This window comes from Tinamus guttatus, unplaced genomic scaffold (genome assembly GCF_059628265.1).
Source record: "Tinamus guttatus ecotype Peru unplaced genomic scaffold, ASM5962826v1 Tinamus_guttatus_pri_ptg000053l, whole genome shotgun sequence".
Classification (NCBI taxonomy): Eukaryota; Metazoa; Chordata; class Aves; order Tinamiformes; family Tinamidae; genus Tinamus; species Tinamus guttatus.
Genome location: NW_028288587.1, coordinates 223,383 through 242,327, shown reverse-complemented (window position 1 = coordinate 242,327; position 18,945 = coordinate 223,383). Strand labels below are relative to the sequence as shown.

Here is an 18,945-nt window from a genome sequence, read left to right as displayed (position 1 = left end):
GCTGCGGGCACACAGCACCTTTGGGTGCCGGGACCCTGCTCTGAAGTGCAGACCTCACCCTGTCTGCACAACCTGGCTTCACATCACTGCTGTTTCTGTTGGGGAAGGCAGCAGGATGCCCTGCCCTTAGGTGGTATGTTAGAGAATCCCTGCTCTGAAGCAGCTCCTCTTCCTCTGCACTGCAGAAGCCAGAAGAGAAAAATGCTGCCAGCCATGGGGTGTGATGGGTTCTATGTCCCCTTCAAGAAGCTCTGTAGCATTGTCCTGTAAGCACAAACTCACCATGTCAAGAGCTGTGAAGGTCTCCTCTGTCCTCCCCCTCCACACTGCCGTTCCCCTCTCGCTGCCTTCTCTCCTCTGCTGTCCGCAGCAGCAGGCAGTGCCCGCAGCCCTGCTGCTCTTGGCACAGGAGCTGCTCCTGCACTCGGCTGTCTCTGGGCAGTGCTGCCAGGCTGCCACGAGCTGCCTCCGTCCCAGGAGCCTGGCCCCGCTCAGGAGCAGAGGCCCAGCTGGACTCACCAATTTCTCTGTCCCTTGTGCTCCCTCCTCCTGGGAAATGCTCACTGGAATAGAGTGAAGTAATCACCTGTTGTCTCACCTCATTGAGTGGAGAGGAACTATTTCCAACATTGCAAGTTCTTTCATCAGAGGATCACTACCTATGATAGATGAAAATGTGTTCCTGTGGAACACCCTATTCTCATCTCTGACCTAGTTAGAACAAGAGGGAGCTCCTTGACACATGGTTCAGGGATCTACTCAGATGTGTCAGTCTGGGCATCTCATGCTGGTCTAGAAGCCCCTGGCATGAAGTGGGATTCAGAAAAATCCTGCAAACTCCACAGGCAGCTCAAGTGATTCACCTTTCAAAACTGAAGTGAGCACAACACAGCGATCTGCAAGAGAGCTCCTTGTCTAAGCTGCAATTGCAATCACTGGAGATGGAGGATGGGAGTCAGTGGCTCCTGCACAATCACCTGGGGACAGTTGAAAAGATTGAGGAGGTTCAAGGCATGTGCCAGTACCTACTTTGTCTGATGCAGCTCCTTGGAGACCTGCATCATCCCAGAGCATCAGGGTGGGGGCCTCAGGACAATTGCTTTGCCCATCTGAAATGACCCCAGATCCTAAATACAACAGGAGCCCCATTAACTATGAAGATGAGGCATAGAAAGATGCTTGTATTAAGCAGCATCTCTGGTAATTCAATGCAGATACTTGATCTGATGGCATAGAAAAGTGCTGGCAGGGCCTTGCCAGATGCCTGGGATGGCCAGCAAAATCACATGTCTCTAGCAGATACAGTAGGGCACCTGCAGGAAAACCATGCCCCATTGCAGTGCTTCCTGGGCAAGTGCCCCAGACTATGCTGAGTTTCCTACCTCTACTCTAATCAATGAATTCCAGCACTGACTGTAGGGAAAATTGTCCCACCTACATGCAAACTGTCCCACCTACATGCAGAATGCTGCAAAAAGAGGAGGCACATCACTCCAAGCTCTGTGCTCTGGTCTCTGAACTCTCAAACCCTTCTAGCTCCTCTCCCCTGAATGCCTGCTCACCCTGCTAGATTGTATGAACAGGGACTTCTTCAGTAGCACCTTCACTTTTCTAGAGATTGCTTCAAGAAATCTGCCATCCTGCCCTGTCCCTCAGGCTAGGCAGGTGTGACAGTCACAAGTGCTCCATGTGCCCACCTACAGCACCTGCACACATACACCCATGGTCCCTATGGCACTCACACGGTGCCTAGCTCCCCTTGAGTATCTCCTTTCTTGTGCTTATTGGCCAGACAGGCCCAGCAAAGGCGCTACTGGCGCCGTCAACAGGCAGAATGGGCAAAGGCACTTTTGGAGCTTCATCACAACCTGCTGATCTCTCCATGGGCTTTGGAGTCTTCAGCCAGTGTCCTTGGGGTGGCCTTTGCTCTGGCACAGTGATGCACGGATTATGCCTCCAGCACATCTGGGCATGCACTGATGTAAGAAGGAGATACATGTCCTAAGAATTCATGGTTTAATTCTGCATTTCAGATATCACAATTCGTATTGCTTTATTGTACACTCATACCAGCTTATTACAAGCTGAAAATGGAGAGGACAATGAGCAAAGATTTTTTTTTTTTACTTTACTTTTTCTTTTTTAGCGGGATTTGGAGGAGGACCTGGAGCTGAGCCCACAGCAAGGCAGCAAGGCTGCAGGTTGTCACATTTCATTTGGAAGGAGACTGTTCCTGTATGCCAAACTGATGGTCACCAAGCAGCTGGCTAAGGGACAAACAGGGAGTGAGTCCAGGCAGAAGAAGACTCCAGCAAGAGTGAGGAATTGATGGCCTGGGATGGCAGGGAAATGTGCAGCTGATGTAGACAAAGGAAACCCTGGAGAGAGCAATGAGATGCAGAGAGCTCTGCTTAGGGATGGACAGAGATTCAGTCAGGTTTCTAGGGATGAGGATTGGTAGGCAGAGCAAGAGCAGTGGCCTTGTGTAGATCTCTGCTATGGATCCCCACCAAAGCACCATGATGATGAACTAGGGCATGATGATGGGCTCCCCATAGAAACCACTAGGGCTTTGTGATGGCAGTGGCTTCATGCCCATAAGGCCATTGTGAGGGGGTGGTCCCCATGGTGACCATGTCCTTCTTGGATCCCCAGGATCCCCACTCTGGGGACAGCAGCTCCATCAGGAGGGAGCAGCTCCCCTTGGTGTCACTGTCAGTTCCCCACGAGAGGATCCTGAACTTGGACAAGGAGCAGCAGGCGAACACCTGCTCCCAGTGCACAGACGGGCTCTCAGGCTTGCAGGAGAGCGGGAGCGAGGTGAGCAGTGGGACTGAAGGGAGAGGCAGGCAGCGGGGATGGCACCAACACGAGGAGCACAAGGATGGTGTGGAAGGGGAGCCGGGATGAGGGAAGAGTTGAGAGCTCTTCTGGGGAAGGTTCATTTATTCCTGGCCCTGGGCGTTGATGTAACTGGGTAGATTGAGTTTGTGCAAAGTTGGCCCTCCAAAACAGAGCATTCCCTTGAAGCTGGTCCACAACTTCCTGAACCAGTCGAGAGAGGACGACACCTCCGAATGCGACGTGCTCTGTGCAGAGAGTGAGGGGTGGCAGGGACAGCTGTGGGCAGGGGGCTTTTCGGAGCACTGGGCTCTGAGTGGGACAAGGAAACCTTACAGGTATAGGCCTGATGGTAACAGAAAGGTTTAGAAAATTTGTTTAAAAACAAATCTAGAAAGAAATTAAGAGAAAGAATTAAAGCAAAAAATCATTTGTTATACTTTTCACCTTTATTCATTGTTGTATTTTTGCACACTAGACTTGGGCATGATCATTTGTTCTTGAAAAGGGAAGTGATTTTCAGAAGTGGGTGGGCTGCAGTCCCAGAGTCCTGCTCAGCTGGTGCCATTCCAGGTGCCGTTGTCCCCTGTCCCCAGCCTCCCTCTGCAGCTCTGAGGGGCTCTGCTCTCCCGCAGGTCCCTGCGAGAGCTCTCAAGCCCACGCAGGTCACTAAGAGACACTGGGACATCTCCAAGTCCCGCTGGGTGCTGGTGCTCGGACACTTGAGCTCTGCCTGCAAAGACGAAGGGCTGTTTTCAATGTCTTCCAGTGATTAAAGAGTGGAAATCTTCAGGAAGTTTCTCAACCTGCTTTGGAGAACTGTTTATCTGCCCTTGCCTTTTAGTGTCCACTGCTCTCTCCATTGGACTGTAGAGGAAATCTCTGTGACCGCCCCCATATTTTCTATGCCTTGAATACATTAATCATTCCTGCAGCCCCTCTGGGCAGCCCCTCTCCCAGCACAGCACTCACCCCCACTCCAGCCCTGTTCTGCCCCTGGAGGTCTCCTGTGCTCCATGGTGGCTCCATAGCCTCTTCCAGGAGGATGGGCATCTGTCCCAGCTCTGTAATGAGTGGGACTGTCCTCAGCAGATCCCTCCTGAGCACTCACCCTCTCCAGGGGCCTGGGTACAACAAGTGGCAGCTGAATCCAGTCCTCTTTCCCTAACATGGGAACATGGCTGCACAACCCTCTGGTGTATCAGCCAAGCCTCCCGCATTTGTATCATCACAAAATTTGCTAGGAGTGCACTCTGTTCCTTCTTCCAGGTTACTGATGGAGAAGTTGAATAGGATTGGACCCAATACTACTCCCTGGGGGACACAGCTGGCTCCAGGCCCCCAGTAGACTCTGTACAAATGCCTGGGCACAAGTAGGAAAACCTGAGAGAACCTGGGGTCTTTTCCTAGCAACTGCTAAAGAAAGGCAGAGTTTCCTCATAGCTCCTGCCCATGCAGATGTGCTAGAAATCCCAGGCATGCATCATGGCCTTGCAGGCCTACTTCAGTGTCACTGAATCTAGTGTCCGAAATGAATTACAGTCACAGTTTACATTGTCAACATCTCCACGTGTCTCAGCTTCCTAGTGAGTGTGGCTCTAACACTAGTGAGCATCTAGTGCTATTTCAGATGGCCAAGGAAGATGCTCACCGGGCCCTGACCAGGCATTCTAGAAAGATGTGAGTATCACATTTGCTCTATCAGAGCAATGGACACTAGCCCATGCCTGGGACAACCCTGTCTCTTCAGATGTCACCTGGTGTCACCAGGCAATTGCCTCCCACCCGAACTGCCATAGGAAGGCTGCCTCTAGACTTTCCTTCAATTCACTCATGTTTAGTTTTGTGTGTTGGAGCTTTGCATGGAGCCATGGAAACCTGTGGTGACCCTTGGTTGCCATTCTGTCATATTAGAGAGATTTGAGATCACACTCTATCCATAGGCACGAGAGCTGAGATCTCCTAAACAACACTGGACCCCTGGTCTCAGCCCACCTGCCCTTGTCCTGCTGTGACTCTGTACCCCAGAGGTCCCTTGGTGTCAGTGCTGGAAAAGACGCTGCAGAGGGAAACTCTCCTCCCTGCACTGGGCACATCCGAGGGAGCTCAAAGAAGCGGCTCAGAGAATCCCCCCTATCTGCGAGTGAAGGGGGAAGCCTGGCTTCCTGCTTTATCATGGTGTATATTTAAGTGCTAAATGAGAGATTCCTGTGCAGACATGACAAAAACTAGGTATCTTTATTTTAGTATTTGTTAGTTTAAGATGGATGTAAAAGAGAGAATTTAAAAAGGAAATGCATAAAATACAGCCTTGATGCCAGATATCCTGGTGAGTGAATGAAACAGTTGTTATCACTGACCTTGTTCCCACTGGATGAGTTTCTTCAGTGCCTCCTTGAGCTCCTTGTTCCTCATGCGGTAGATGAGGGGATTCAGGGCTGGAGGCACCACAGAGTACAGAATGGACACAACCATATCTAGAAGTGGGGAGGAGATGGAGGGAGGCTTCAGGTGGGCAAACAATACAGTAATGACAAACAAGGAGACCACAGCCAGGTGCGGGAGGCACATGGAAAAGGCTTTGTGCCGGCCCTGCTCTGAAGGGATCCTCAGCACAGCTCTGAAGATCTGCACATAGGACACCACAATGAAAGTGAAACACCCAAAGACTAAAGAGGTACTAACCCTAAGAAGCCCAACTTCTCTGAGGTAGATGTGTGAGCAGGAGAGCTTGAGGATCTGGGGGATCTCACAGAAGAACTGCTCCACCACATTGCCTTGGTAGAGGGGTAGGGAAAATGTGTTCCCAGTGTGCAGGTGAGCATTGAGGAAACCACTGGCCCAGGCAGCTGCTGCCATTTTGACACAAGCCCTGCTGTCCAGGTGGGTCCCGTAGTGCAGGGGTCTGCAGATGGCAACGTAGCGGTCATAGGCCATGACTGTGAGGAGAGAAAACTCTGCTGAAAATAAGAATGCTACCAGGAAGACCTGGGTAGCACATCCTGAGTAGGAAATGATCCTGTTGTTCCATAGGGAATTGGCCATGGATTTGGGGATAGTTGTGGAGATGCAGCCAAGGTCGAGGAGGGAGAGGTTGAGGAGGAAGAAGTACGTGGGGGTGTGGAGGCGGTGGTCGCAGGCTACGGCTGTGATGATGAGGCCGTTGGCCAGGAGGGCAGCCAGGTAGACGGCTAGGAAGAGCGAGAAGTGCAAGAGCTGCAGCTCCTGCGTGTCTGCGAAAGGCAGGAGGAGGAACTCATTGAATGAGCTGCTGTTGGACATTAGCTCCTTTGGGACTCCTGTTCAAGGAAGGAAAGAAAGCAAAAATTTAGAGCAGACTTGTCTGAGCCAAACCATTTCAGTTTCTCAAAATTCCCCATATTTCCTCTCTCCCTTAATTCAGCCCCATTTCAGGTGATCCACATTGAAATGGCTGTATTCTCTGCAGCAGGGACCTGCTTCCCATGGCTGCAAAGAGTTGTTTCTGCTGTGCTGCAGGTGTAACTGGATGTGTCAAACTAGTCTTTGATTAGTATTTCTGGAGATGCCTGGGAATGGCGTCTTGCATTGCTTGGAAGGGACTTGGCCCTGAAACCCCGCTAGGAATATTCTCCATTCACCAGCATGAGAGCTGAATACAGCGCTCACACCAGTTGTGTCTGAAGGAGAAGAGCTTTGTGAAGATTTGTCCCCATCAACCTTGCCCTCCTGAACGGAGATATTTGTATCTGAATCTGTAACACCAGATCTGACTCCAGCCAGGAAGGAGAACAGTCCTATGGAAGCAAGGAAAGACCTTACCTCTTTTTAGATGTCGAGATGTCTAGAGACAGACCTTGTCCTCATGCCACTGCACCATCTGCACCTGTATTCCAGAAACTTCAGAGAGAAGGAATAGCTTTGCTGCACAAAATCTGCAGGAGTTGATGGCCTCCCCTTCCATGGCAGGGCTCTTCAATATGCGGAAATCAAGTGTTCACTGCAAAAGGGTCACTGCAGGAGTCTGTTGGTATAGAAATGTGCGTATAAATAATATATATGATGGTGCACACACAAACACACAAAGGTGCCTCCTCAGTGTGGGAGCATTCTTAGATAGAACAGAAGTCTTTGGCATTTCAATCACTCTCAGGAGAAAAAGACTTTGTCACAGGACCTGCTTCATCACTGAGCCTTGCCCCTCACTGTTGTGTACTTGCACCTCACTCAGATGAAGGACAATGACACTCACAAGTGAGCCCAGTTCTCCCTGCAGAAACCTCCCAGGAGCAGGGGACTCTCCAGGGGCACCCCCATGTCTGCAGGTGCTAAAGAGCAGCTCAGATAGACCCTGATGCAGCAGCCCAGGAGAAGCTGGTGCTGTCTATGCACTAAGGGAAGGCTGAGGGGACATTCAGATGTCCCTGGCAGACTCTTTGGCTGCTCCTTGAATCTCTTAATGAGTCTCAGTCTCTTGTCCAAATCTGCCAGTTTTGTTTCCATTTTCCTCTTACCAAGTGGAAGGAAATTCTAAGCACCATCTTAATGCCTGCCTTGCCTTTCGCAAAGTGCCCCCTGAAATGTGCTCACAGATAGACCTGTGAGCAGACCTGACCCCCACAGCACCCTCCCAGCAGGAGAAGGAGCCTGTCCTGGTAGAGGATAATCCTCCCACCCAGAACTTCTCCCCTCAGTGCTGTAAGAAGCTCCCTGGGCAGGCTGAGCGCTGACCTTCACAGGCGACACAGTCACTGCTGCGGGCACACAGCACCTTTGGGTGCCGGGACCCTGCTCTGAAGTGCAGACCTCTCACCCTGTCTGCACACCCCAGCTTCACATCACTGCCGTTTCTGTTGGGGAAGGCAGCAGAATGCCCTGCTCATAGGTGGTATGTTAGAGAGTCCCTGCTCTCAAGCAGCTCCTCTTCCTCTGCACTGCAAAAGCCAGAAGAAAGAAGAGAAAAATGCCGTCACCCATGAGGTGGGATGGGTTCCTATGTCCCCTTCAAGAAGCTCCGTAGCATTGTCTTGTAAGCACAAACTCACTGTGTCAAGAGCTGTGGAGGTCTCCTCTGTCCTCCCGCTCCACAATGCCGTTCCCCTCTCTCTGCCTTCTCTCCTCCCCTGTCCGCAGCAGCAGGCAGTGCCCGCAGCCCTGCTGCTCTTGGCACAGGAGCTGCTCCTGCACTCGGCTGTCTCTGGGCAGTGCTGCCAGGCTACCACGAGCTGCCTCCGTCCCAGGAGCCTGGCCCCGCTCAGGAGCAGAGGCCCAGCTGGACTCACCAATTTCTCTGTCCCTTGTGCTCCCTCCTCCTGGGAAATGTTCACTGGAATAGAGTGAAGTAATCACCTGTTGTCTCTTCCCATTGAGTGGAGAGCAACTATTTCCAAACTTGCAAATTCTTTCATCAGAGGATCACTACCTATGAGAGATGGAAACGTGCTCCTGTGGAATCCCTGATTCTCATCTCTGACCTAGGCGGGACACCTAGTTAGGACAAGAAGGGAGCTCCTTGACACATGGTTCAGGGATTGACTCAGATGTGTCAGTCTGGGCATCTCATGCTGGTCTAGAAGCCCCTGGCATGAAGTGGGATTCAGAAAAATCCTGCAAACTCCACAGGAAGGTCAAGTGCCTGGGGTGTCTAGCACAACCACATGTCTCTAGCAGATAAAGTAGGGCACCTGCAGGAAAACCATGCCCCATTGCAGTGCTTGCTGGGCAAGTGCCCCAGGCTATGCTGAGTTTCCTACCTCTACACTAATCAATGAATTCCAGCACTGACTGCAGGGAAAATTGTCCCACCTACATGCAGAATGCTGCAAAAAGAGGAGGCACATCACTCCAAGCTCTGTGCTCTGGTGTCTGAACTCTCAAACCCTTCTTGCTCCCCTCCCTGTATGAACAGGGACTTCTTCAGTGGCACCTTGACTTTTCTAGAGATTGCTTCAAGAAATCTACCATCCTGCCCTGTCCCTCAGGCTAGGCAGCTGTGACAGTCACAAATGCTCCATGTGCCCACCTACAGCACCTGCACACATACACCCATGGTCCCTATGGCACTCACATGTTCTTTGGGTGCCTGGCACCCCTTGAGTATCTCCTTTCCCGTGCTTATTGGCCAGATAGGCCCAGCAAAGGTGCTACTGGTGCCGTCAACAGGCAGAGTGGGCAAAGGCATTTTTGGAGCTTCCTCATAACCTGCTGATCTCTCCACGGGCTTTGGAGTCTTCAGGCATTGTCCTTGGGGTGGCCTTTGCTCTGGCACAGTGATGCACAGAACCTGCCTCCAGCAGCAGCATCCCTGCACATCTGGGCATGCCCTCATGCAACAAGGGGAAACGTGTCCTAAGGATTCATGGTTTTATTCTGCATTTCAGATATCATAATTCATATTGCTTTATTGTACACTCATACCCACTTATTACAAGCTGAAAATGGAGAGGACAATGAGCAAAGATTTTTTTTTTTACTTTACTTTTTCTTTTTTAGCAGGATTTGGAGGAGGACCTGGAGCTGAGCCCACAGCAAGGCAGCAAAGCTACCGGGTGTCACATTTCATTTGGAAGGAGACTCCTCCCATCTGCCAACATGATGGTCATCAACCAGCTGGCCAAGCTGGAGAGGAGAGCCTTAAACTGGGAGTGAGTCAGGGGAGAAGAAGACTCCAGCAAGAGAGAGAAGGTGATGGCCTGAAATGATAGGGAAAGGTGCAGGTGAGAGAGCAGTGGGATGCAGGGAATGAGGGTTAGGGATGGAAAGAGAGCCAATCAGGATTGTTGGTATGAGGATTAGTGGGCAGAGCAACAGCTATGGCCTTGTGAAGGTCTTTGCTATAGATCTGGAAAAAAGCAATAATGATGAGGTCCCCATGGACTTCACCAAGACATTGTGATGGCGTCATTTTCCTTGGGCTCCACCAAGGCGTCATGATGGGATCTCCATAGTCCCCACAAAGGCATCGTGATAGGGTCTCGGTGGTCTCCACCAGGGCATCAGAATAATGTCCCCATGGAAACCACCAGGGCTTTGTGATGGCAGTGGCATCATGTCCATAAGGCCACTGTGAGGGGACGGGCCCCATGGTGACCATGCCCTTGCTGGGGACAAAGACCCCAGGCTCCTCACACTGGGGAGAGCAGCTCCATCAGGAGGGAGCAGCTCCCCTTGGTGTGAGTGTCAGGTCCCCACGAGAGGATCCTGAAATGGACAAGGAGCGGCAGGCGAACGCCTGCTCCCAGCCCACAGACCGGCTCTCAGGCTTGCAGGAGAGCGGGAGCGAGGTGAGCAGTGGGGCTGAAGGGAGAGGCAGGCAGAGGGGATGGCACCAACACGGGGAGCACAAAGATGGTGTTGAAGTGGAGCCGGGATGAGGGAAGAGTTGAGAGCTCTTCTGGGGAAGGTTCGTTTATTCCTGTCCCTGGGCGTTGATATAACTGGGTAGATTGAGTTTGTGCAAAGTTGGCCCTGCCAAAACAGAGCATTTCCTTGAAGCTGGTCCACAACTTCCTGCATCAGTCGAGGGAGGACGACACCTCCGAGTGCGACGGGCTCTGTGCAGAGAGTGAGGGGTGGCAGGGACAGCTGTGGGCAGGGGGCTTTTCTGAGCGCTGGGCTCTGAGTGGGACAAGGAAACCTTACAGGTATAGGCCTGATGGTAACAGAAAGGTTTAGAAAATTTGTTTATAAACAAATCTAGAAAGAAATTAAGAGAAAGAATTAAAGCAAAAAAATCATTTGTTACACTTTCCACCTGTATTCGTTGTTGTGTTTTAGTACGCTAGACTTTGGTATGATCATTTGTTCTTGAAAAGGGAAGTGATTTTCAGAAGTGGGTGGGATGCAGTCCCAGAGTCCTGCACAGCTGGTGCCATTCCAGGTGCCGTGGTCCCCTGTCCCCAGCCTCCCTCTGCAGCTCTGAGGGGCTCTGCTCTCCCGCAGGTCCCTGCGAGAGCTCTCAGGCCCACGCAGGTCACTCAGAGACACTGGGACATCTCCAAGTCCCGCTGGGTGCTGGTGCTCGGACACTTGAGCTCTGCCTGCAAAGATGAATGGCTGTTTTCAATGTTTTGCAGCGATCAAGGGGTGGAAATCTTCAGGAACTTGCTGAATCTGGTGTGAAAAAATATTTATCTGCCCTTGCCTTTTAGTGTCCACTGCTCTCTCCATTTGACTGTAGAGGAAATCTCTGTGATCGCCCCCGTATTTTCTATGTCTTGAATACATTAATCATTTCTGCAGCCCCTCTGGGCAGCCCCTCTCCCAGCACAGCACTCACCCCCACTCCAGCCCTGTTCTGCCCCTGGAGGTCTCCTGTGCTCCATGGTGGCTCCATAGCCTCTTCCAGAAGGATGGGCATCTGTCCCAGCTCTGTAATGAGTGGGACTGTCCTCAGCAGATCCCTCCTGAGCACTCACCATCTTCAGGGGCCTGGGCACCAACAAGTGGCAGCTGAATCCATTCCTCTTTCCCTAACACATCACTCCAGGAGCTGTTGGCCTTTGGCCCATGCAAAACCCAGACATGTCCAGAGGGTGTTTTTGAGGACTATTCCCTGATCCTTTTCTTATGTCCAGCTTTGGAAGAAGAGCCCAGTCATCAGGCACACAGGAGACAATCCTGTTTTACTACTAGGGAGGCCAGTTCTGACCCCGTGTGGGGCAGATTGACAGAAGCGCGCTAATTCAGACCAAGTGGGTTTGTGCCTATTGAGGAGAGAGATGAATTTAGATATTTGTGTAGAAATATGCTTCTCAAGCACAGAACAGCCAAAACACTGCTGTTATACCTAAAACAGCTATGAAATCACTTTCAAAGTGTGACGTGCAACAGGTGTGCCCCGTAATTAGAACAAGGGAGATGTGGTGAGATCATTTGAATGGCTACATTCCTTCAATGACAGCATGGGATTCTGGAGGAGAGACCACCAGGGAAGATGAGGAGAGGGAAATGCTAGAATGGAGAGCTTGGATACATGGAGCTCTTCCATAGGATGGACCAAGGCAAGTAGCTCTGAAGGGTGGAGGACCTCAGGAAAGGCAGCCATTAATTAAGCATCTGTCAAGAAGAAGAATGCTCCATACAAACAGTTGGTAAAATTAGGAAACATCTCTGGAGCTCAGCTAGCCTAAAGAGGGAACTGGCATGTGGCCTTCAAGTCAGAAAGGCAGCATGTGGAAAGGGGAAGAAGGGAGAGGCTGCAAAGGAGGAAGTCACAAATATTGTCCGGTAAATTAAGGACGGTTTGGGGAAAGCTAAATCTCCCTGCTCCTGCTCCAGTGACAGGAAAAGAATAAAGCAGGAAAATGTGGGCTCATGGCTGAATGGGACTGGGATTCTAGCAAGTGCAGCCCTGCTTGGCTTCAGTCAACCTTCACCAACAAGGTGAAGCCTGAGAAATGTCTGAAAGGGGCAACTGAAGAGGTCGATTCTCTGTCATTGCCCTGGCAAGCGTGTGCCCTGGGCAGAGCTATAGGGTTGCCTGGGGTTGGGGCTTGGTTTGGGGTTTGGTGGGATGTCCTGTGGGATGAAAGAGCACGAAGTCTGAGCACAGGCTGAGATGAGGGTGAGCCTCAGCTCCATGATAACTGCTGTGGGCTGCTCTTTGGGTAGAAGTGGGATGGAGGACAGTCTGTGGCAGAAGACAGTCTTCCTCCTGGAGGCACCGAAGCAGGCTCGCTGTTCTTCACTTCCTCAGCAGGGTTTCATGCACTGTGCTACTCAAGATAGAAGGGATAGGCCAGAAAAGAGCAAAGGTGCCCTTAACACAGATCCCCCTGAGAACTTTATCTAGGGATCTGCTTCTTGCCTTACTTCATGGCCATGGTGAAAGTAGTGCACGAACATGGTGCTGCCAAATTAGAAGAATGAAAATGTATTTCAAATTGTTGAAGACTGTCTGAAGTTTTAGAAAAGGCCATCTTTGTTATTCTTTCAGAATGTTCCTACTTATGACTATAATCTGGTTTAGGGGATGGATTCAATTTGATCACGTAGAGAGGCTGGTGCTACTGGAGATGCCCTGGGCTAGTTCCCTTGTGGTGCTGAAATTTTTGGAGGTGGCTCCTGCAGGCCCTTAGCTTGTCATTAGGAAAAATATCTGAAATAATAATAATAAAAAAGCTAAGACCTCTTATTTTCCCTGTATTGACTAGAAAGGGAAATGCAGACAACTGCATTTGACAGAGACATCTGCACCGATGGGGGGGTCTGTCATGGGGTGGAATCCGCCCGCTCACAGACACACTTTGACCAATTCCTCACATATCTCCACATGTCTGATTAGCTTGGACTTTTTGAAAGTCAGCTTTGATTCAGATGATCTGCACATCTGCACTTTCCATGGTTCTAGTCTTCCTCCTCCCCTTGCTCTTTATCATTCAGACACCTCTCAACTCTTCCCTTGCTGCTTTGAGCTTCAGGGAGCCTTTCAGGAGACTCTTGTTGTCTCTTAACCAGCTCCTTCACTGTGTGTCTATCCAGACTTTACTAACTGTTTGTGAAAAGAGGTTCAAGGAAGGTTATTCCTTGTAGGCTGTGAAGCTCCTTGGAGGCAACTCGGGATTCAACCTACAGTTGAGGTTTGGATTTTGTTTCCTATTGACATAGGATCCAGGTTATTTTGTTTTATCATACTTAATACTTTTACATGTTTGCAGCTAGTTCAGGTGGGAATTGGTGCACATGAGCTGTAACATTCAGCTACTGGAGTGAGAAAAACAGTTTGATTTTAGCCAGAGTGATCCAAGTCCCCAGTGGCTGATGAGAGAAGTGGCAGGGCTGGGGAGCTGAGCAAGAAGGTTCTTCATAAAGGTCTCCCCTCAAAAACATTACTTTTCACACATGTCTAGACTTCACTGGGAGACACTCTAGGAAGTGGAGAAAGTGCGTATGGCTAATTCAGAATATGGAACAATAAAGAAAGCTCAAAAAAATATATCTATCTTTCTTTTCCAGGTGCTCATTGTAATCAGTCTAATGTTAAGACACTCCTTTCCAATTAGCTAGAGAAGATTTGAAAATTGCAGAAAATTATGGCAAGAATCATGGCTCCTGAGGGGTTTTGCATTTGACTGATCCTTTGGGAGTAGTTGGTGCTGAGTCCATGAACCTCTGATGCTGAGAGGAGACTGAAGAAACTTCTCAAGAAGTTCAAGTCAGAGGCACATCCCTCTTGATGTGTTGAGGCACATCAAGTCAAAGCACATCCTTAAGTTTCTTGGAGGGTTAATGGGTCCCACTGTGGTTCATTACCAAGGAAAGCCTCCCCAGGGGCTGATTAGAGCAGAGAGTTGGAAGTCGTGATTGCAGATAGGAAAAGGCAACGTGCAGGTTCCTCTGATTCCAGGTCAACCCTTCATGTGTGTTAACAAGCAGAATGACCAAATAGAGGTGCCCAGTCCCCGAGCAGGGACATCCTTTCCACCATGCTTTGCCCAAGGCTTTTTGTTGGAGCAGTGTGTGAGTGGGTGTGTTCAAGGCCTAGGGCAGGACACTGATCCAGGACCTCTTGTGTCCCCCAGCCCCCAGCCACTTTGGAGACCTGACATTGAACTCACTTCATGTGATGAGCAGAGTTCTTCTACTGAAAGCCCCAACCGGATGCAGTATCTAGAGGTACTCTAATGAGTACAGAGTAGGGGGACTCCTGTTCATGCAGTCCAGGACACTGTGGCCTCCAGAGCATGTTGCTGGCTCACATGCAGCTTGCTGCCCACAAAGGTCCTTCTTCAAAGAGCTGCTGCCCAGCCAGACATTCCCCAGTCCATATCACTGCAAGGGTCGGTCTGTCCTAAGGGCAGGACCTGGTTTTGGTCCTTATTGGAACACCATCCCTAGAAAGTAGACAACACTATCCTGTGTAGCCAAGCTGATCTCCCAAGGCGTGTTCTAGTTTTAATGAGCATCAGAATGGACCATCCTTGGGCTGGGTGGCTGTGCTCCTTAAAGACCTGCTGGCTTTCCTAAGCTCCACCACCCTTCAGATTGCAGGATTCCCTCGCCCGGAGGGAGCCTATGCAAGCTCTCCCCTAGACCTTGATCCATCCCACGCAAGAGCTCCTTCCATCTGAGTTGTCCCTTCACATCAAGGGCATCCACCCCAACACCTTTCTTCCTGCGGAACTTGTCCTCTGCCATCACAGCCCTCTAGTCATGTGAGTGGTCTCAAAGCATCTCCATTATTCCAACCGTGTTTCCATGCAGTGACAGCTTGTGCCTCTCCATCTGCCCTCCTCTGTGCCCCAGGCTGCATGCACTTGTGTGTGATATAGGGGTTGGAAAGCCTCAACTGAGGCACAAGGAAGAGATCTGCAATGGAGAAACCTGTTACCAAGAGCCAAGGACACCGTGTGTGCAATGGCCCCACTTGACAGCGGGGACATGCTCGTGTAGAGAGCAGTTGTCAGGGTTATGCTGAAAGGAGGTTCCCACAAAGAGAGAAAAGTCTGGAATGCCCAAGGCCAGGGAGAAACAGGAGAGGGATTTGCCTCCTAGGGGTAATTAATGGCAACTTGGGCCTGTGACAGAAGTGAACCCCACTCCAGGAAGGACAAGGTGCCACTGAAGAAGTACCTGGACCTGGGCAGGCTGTGATTTACCACACGGAGGTCATCGTTAGCCCATTTCCTTCATGTAAGGGTGTGAAGAGTTTCCGGAGAGGGAGAGCTACAAGATTTTAAGGGTGAGGCTACTAGAGCAGAGACCTCTTTCCACCATTGGATGACAGGAGCAAGGGCAGTGTTAGTGATGTTCACTGGGTGACTGGATGGCAGTCCAAGCCAGGACCTTCTTCACTGGTGCATTGTCCTTCAGGGAGATCAATTCAGCTCTGTCCCAGGTGCCAAGGTGCTGCAGAGGGTGCTCAGGCAGCAAAACCCTCTCCTTCCAGGGCTGGACAACCCAGCTCTGTTTCCCCCCTGGCCCTGGGCTCTGCAGGCTTTGCTCTCTTAGTGGGACCCCTCTCTCACCATCACGTTGCCACCTGCTCTATATGACAGCATGCCCGTGCTCTGAAGTACAGGCACCAGAAACGCTGTGTCCTGGGCCCTTGGTAGAACAAGTTTCACCATCATCAACCTGTTCTCGGCGCCACAGCTGAGGCTCCGCAATGGAAACATGCACAAGTGCATAAAGCTTGGGGCAGAGAGAGGAGCAAATGGAGGCACCCATCTGACTGAGAAATATTGCTGAGTTGTGCTGGAATCTCACACAGGATTCTACATCTCATACAGTAGCAGGGTAGGAGATCTTCAGGAGTGAGCGGAGGAAGATGAGCAAAGGGGCTGTCCTTAGTGTGAAGGGGCAGCTCAGCTGTGTGGAGCTCTTTGAACATGAGGGCTAGGGCCTTAGTTCAAGCTTGTAAGTGACAAGGGTGAGACCACAGTGGGAGTGACCAAGCACCCAGGCATGATGAGGAGGTGGGTACAGTCCCCTTTAAGCAATGTGAACAAGTGTGCGGCTGAAAGGGCACCCCACGTGCACACAGCCTGCCACCACTGGCTGCAAAGCTGTGGGAATAGTTGTTCTTGAGGACTGGCTGGCTCCTGCAATGACCTCCCAGGTGCTGGGAGAGGGTCGAGGAGGCAGCAGTGCCCTGGTCCCCAGCACATGTCAGCACCTTCACCTCGCAAACCACAGGAGGACTCACGTCCTTCCTCCCCGCACTCCTCCCAGCGGACAACTCCTCCGCAACAGGCTGACGGAGCCTGAGGCCTCCTTGTCCACCCAGAGGACATGTCCCAGATGGGCTCCCATCAACACTGCCAGCTGCTTGTTCCCAAGTGCCTGTCCCAGGGATCGTTCTCTGGATGAGACAGTTCACTTGTCACAGCCACAGGCAGTGCAGGGCCAAGAGGATGGCGCCAGGCCTGTTCTTCCAGCATTGCCTTGAACAAGCAGTTTGTGAGGAGCAGGAATGGCCAGACCCCATGGGTGTCCCTGCAGCCAGCTGTAGCGAGCAGCTTGGGGACGTGGTTGAGTTCAGCACCAAGAAAGTGTGGGTGCAGCAGCAGGGCTGGTCATCACTGGTGCTGGTGGGGCAGAGGTGGGAGAGCTCCTGGCAGGTTCCCTTCTCCCAAGCGGAACATGGGGGCTTCCATGTGTGCCCATCCCTGCACCCACACACGGCTCCCTGGCTCCATTGTGCAGGCAGCACCCAGGGCAGGGTGTCCATATGCATCTTCAGCCCTGTCACATCGAAGATACAATTTGACCATCCACCATCTGCAGGAGCGCTGCGCATCCACAGGTGAGAACTGAATCCAACCCTCCCTCCCTAACACATCATCCATGAGACCGTTGCTGGAGGCCCTGAAGAGCCCCAAGAAAGAAACAGACACTTTGATGGTGAAAGTCCCTGAGCACATTTTAGAATCTGACTTTGGAAGGAGAGTCAAACCTTCAAGTACTGCAGTGAGGAAATCCACTTTTATTTGAGCGAAGCCAGGACTGACACAGAAACACAAGGACAGACATATTTACAGCAGGTATGACAATTACACAGAGCTGGATCATGCTTCTGGCAAAGCAGGATGCATTCAAAAACTTATGCAAAAAAATCATTATAAATACAGAGAGAATGCTCAAAGCACAGAACTATCTGAGACGCATTAGGAACCACTTGTTAGGAAGGACAGGGAGCTTATTTCTAGCACCGAGCCAGTTTCATTAGGGCGTTCTTGAGATCCTTGTTCCTCATGCTGTAGATGAGGGGGTTGACCATTGGAGGCACCACTGCATACAGAACAGCCACCACCAGATTCAGAGATGGGGAGGAGATGGAGGGAGGCTTCCCGTAGTCACACGTGCCACTGCTGAGAAATAGGGAGACCACGACCATGTGTGGGATGCACATGGAAAAGGCTTTGTGTCGGCCCTGCTCGGAGGGGATCCTCAGCACAGCTCTGAAGATCTGCACATAGGACACCACAATGAAAACAAAACATGTAAAGAATAAACAAATACCAAACACAAGAAACCCAACTTCCCTGAGGTAGGAGGGTGAGCAGGAGAGCTTGAGGATCTGGGGGATCTCACAGAAGAACTGCTCCACCACATTGCCTTGGCAGAGTGGAAGGGAAAATGTGTTCCCGGTGTGCAGGAGAGCATTGAGAAAGCCACTGCCCCAGGCAGCTGCTGCCATTTTGACACAAGCTCTGCTGTCCATGAGGGTCCCATAGTGCAGGGGTCTGCAGATAGCAACGTAGCGGTCATAGGCCATGACTGTGAGGAGAGATAACTCTGCTGAAAACAAGAATGCTACCAGGAAAACCTGGGTAACACATCCTGAGTAGGAAATGATCCTGTTGTTCCACAGGGAATTGGCCATGGATTTGGGAACAGTTGTGGAGATGGAGCCAAGGTCAAGGAGGGAGAGGTTGAGGAGGAAGAAGTACATGGGGGTGTGGAGGCGGTGGTTGCAGGCTATGGCTGTGATGATGAGGCAGTTGGCCAGGAGGGCAGCCAGGTAGATGGCCAGGAAGAGTGAGAAGTGCAAGAGCTGCAGCTCCCGCGTGTCTGCAAATGGCAGGAGGAGGAACTCATTGAATGAGCTGCTGTTGGACATTAGCTCCTTTGGGAGTCCTGTTCAAGGAAGGAAAGAAAGCAAAAATTTAGACCAGACTTGTCTGAGCCAAACCATTTCAGTTTCTCAAAAATCTCCCATATTTCCTCTCTCCCTTAACTCAGCCCCATTTCAGGTGATCCACATTGAAATGGCTGTATTCCTGCAGTAGGGACCCGCTTCCCATGGCTCCAAAGAGTTGTTTCTGCTGTGCTGCAGGTGTAATTGGATGTGTCAAAATACTCTTTGATTAGTGTTTCTGGAGATGCCTGGGAATGGCGTCTTGCATTGCTTGGAAGGGACTTGTCCCGGAAAACCCGCTGGGAATATTCTCTATTCACCAGCATCAGAGCTGAATACAGCACTCACACCGGTTGTGTCTGAAGGAGAAAAGCTTTGTGAAGGATTTGTCCCCATCTATCTTGCCCTCCTCCACAGAGATATTTGTATCTGAATCTGTCACACCAGATCTGACTCCAGCCAGGGAGGAGAACAGTCAAATGGAAGCAAGGAAAGACCTTACCTCTTTTTAGACGTCGATATGTCTAGAGACAGTACTTGTC

General features: G+C 51.0%; 1 protein-coding gene across 1 annotated transcript; it reads right to left on the bottom strand.

Annotated features, from left to right (window-relative positions):
• Positions 1 to 17,467: 17,467 nt before the first annotated feature.
• On the bottom strand, positions 17,468 to 18,385 carry LOC148595852 (olfactory receptor 14A16-like). The gene has a single exon (XM_088540077.1). It carries the CDS (start codon positions 18,383 to 18,385, stop codon positions 17,468 to 17,470), a length of 918 nt encoding a protein of 305 aa, XP_088396203.1.
• Between the last annotated feature and the right edge of the window lie 560 nt (positions 18,386 to 18,945).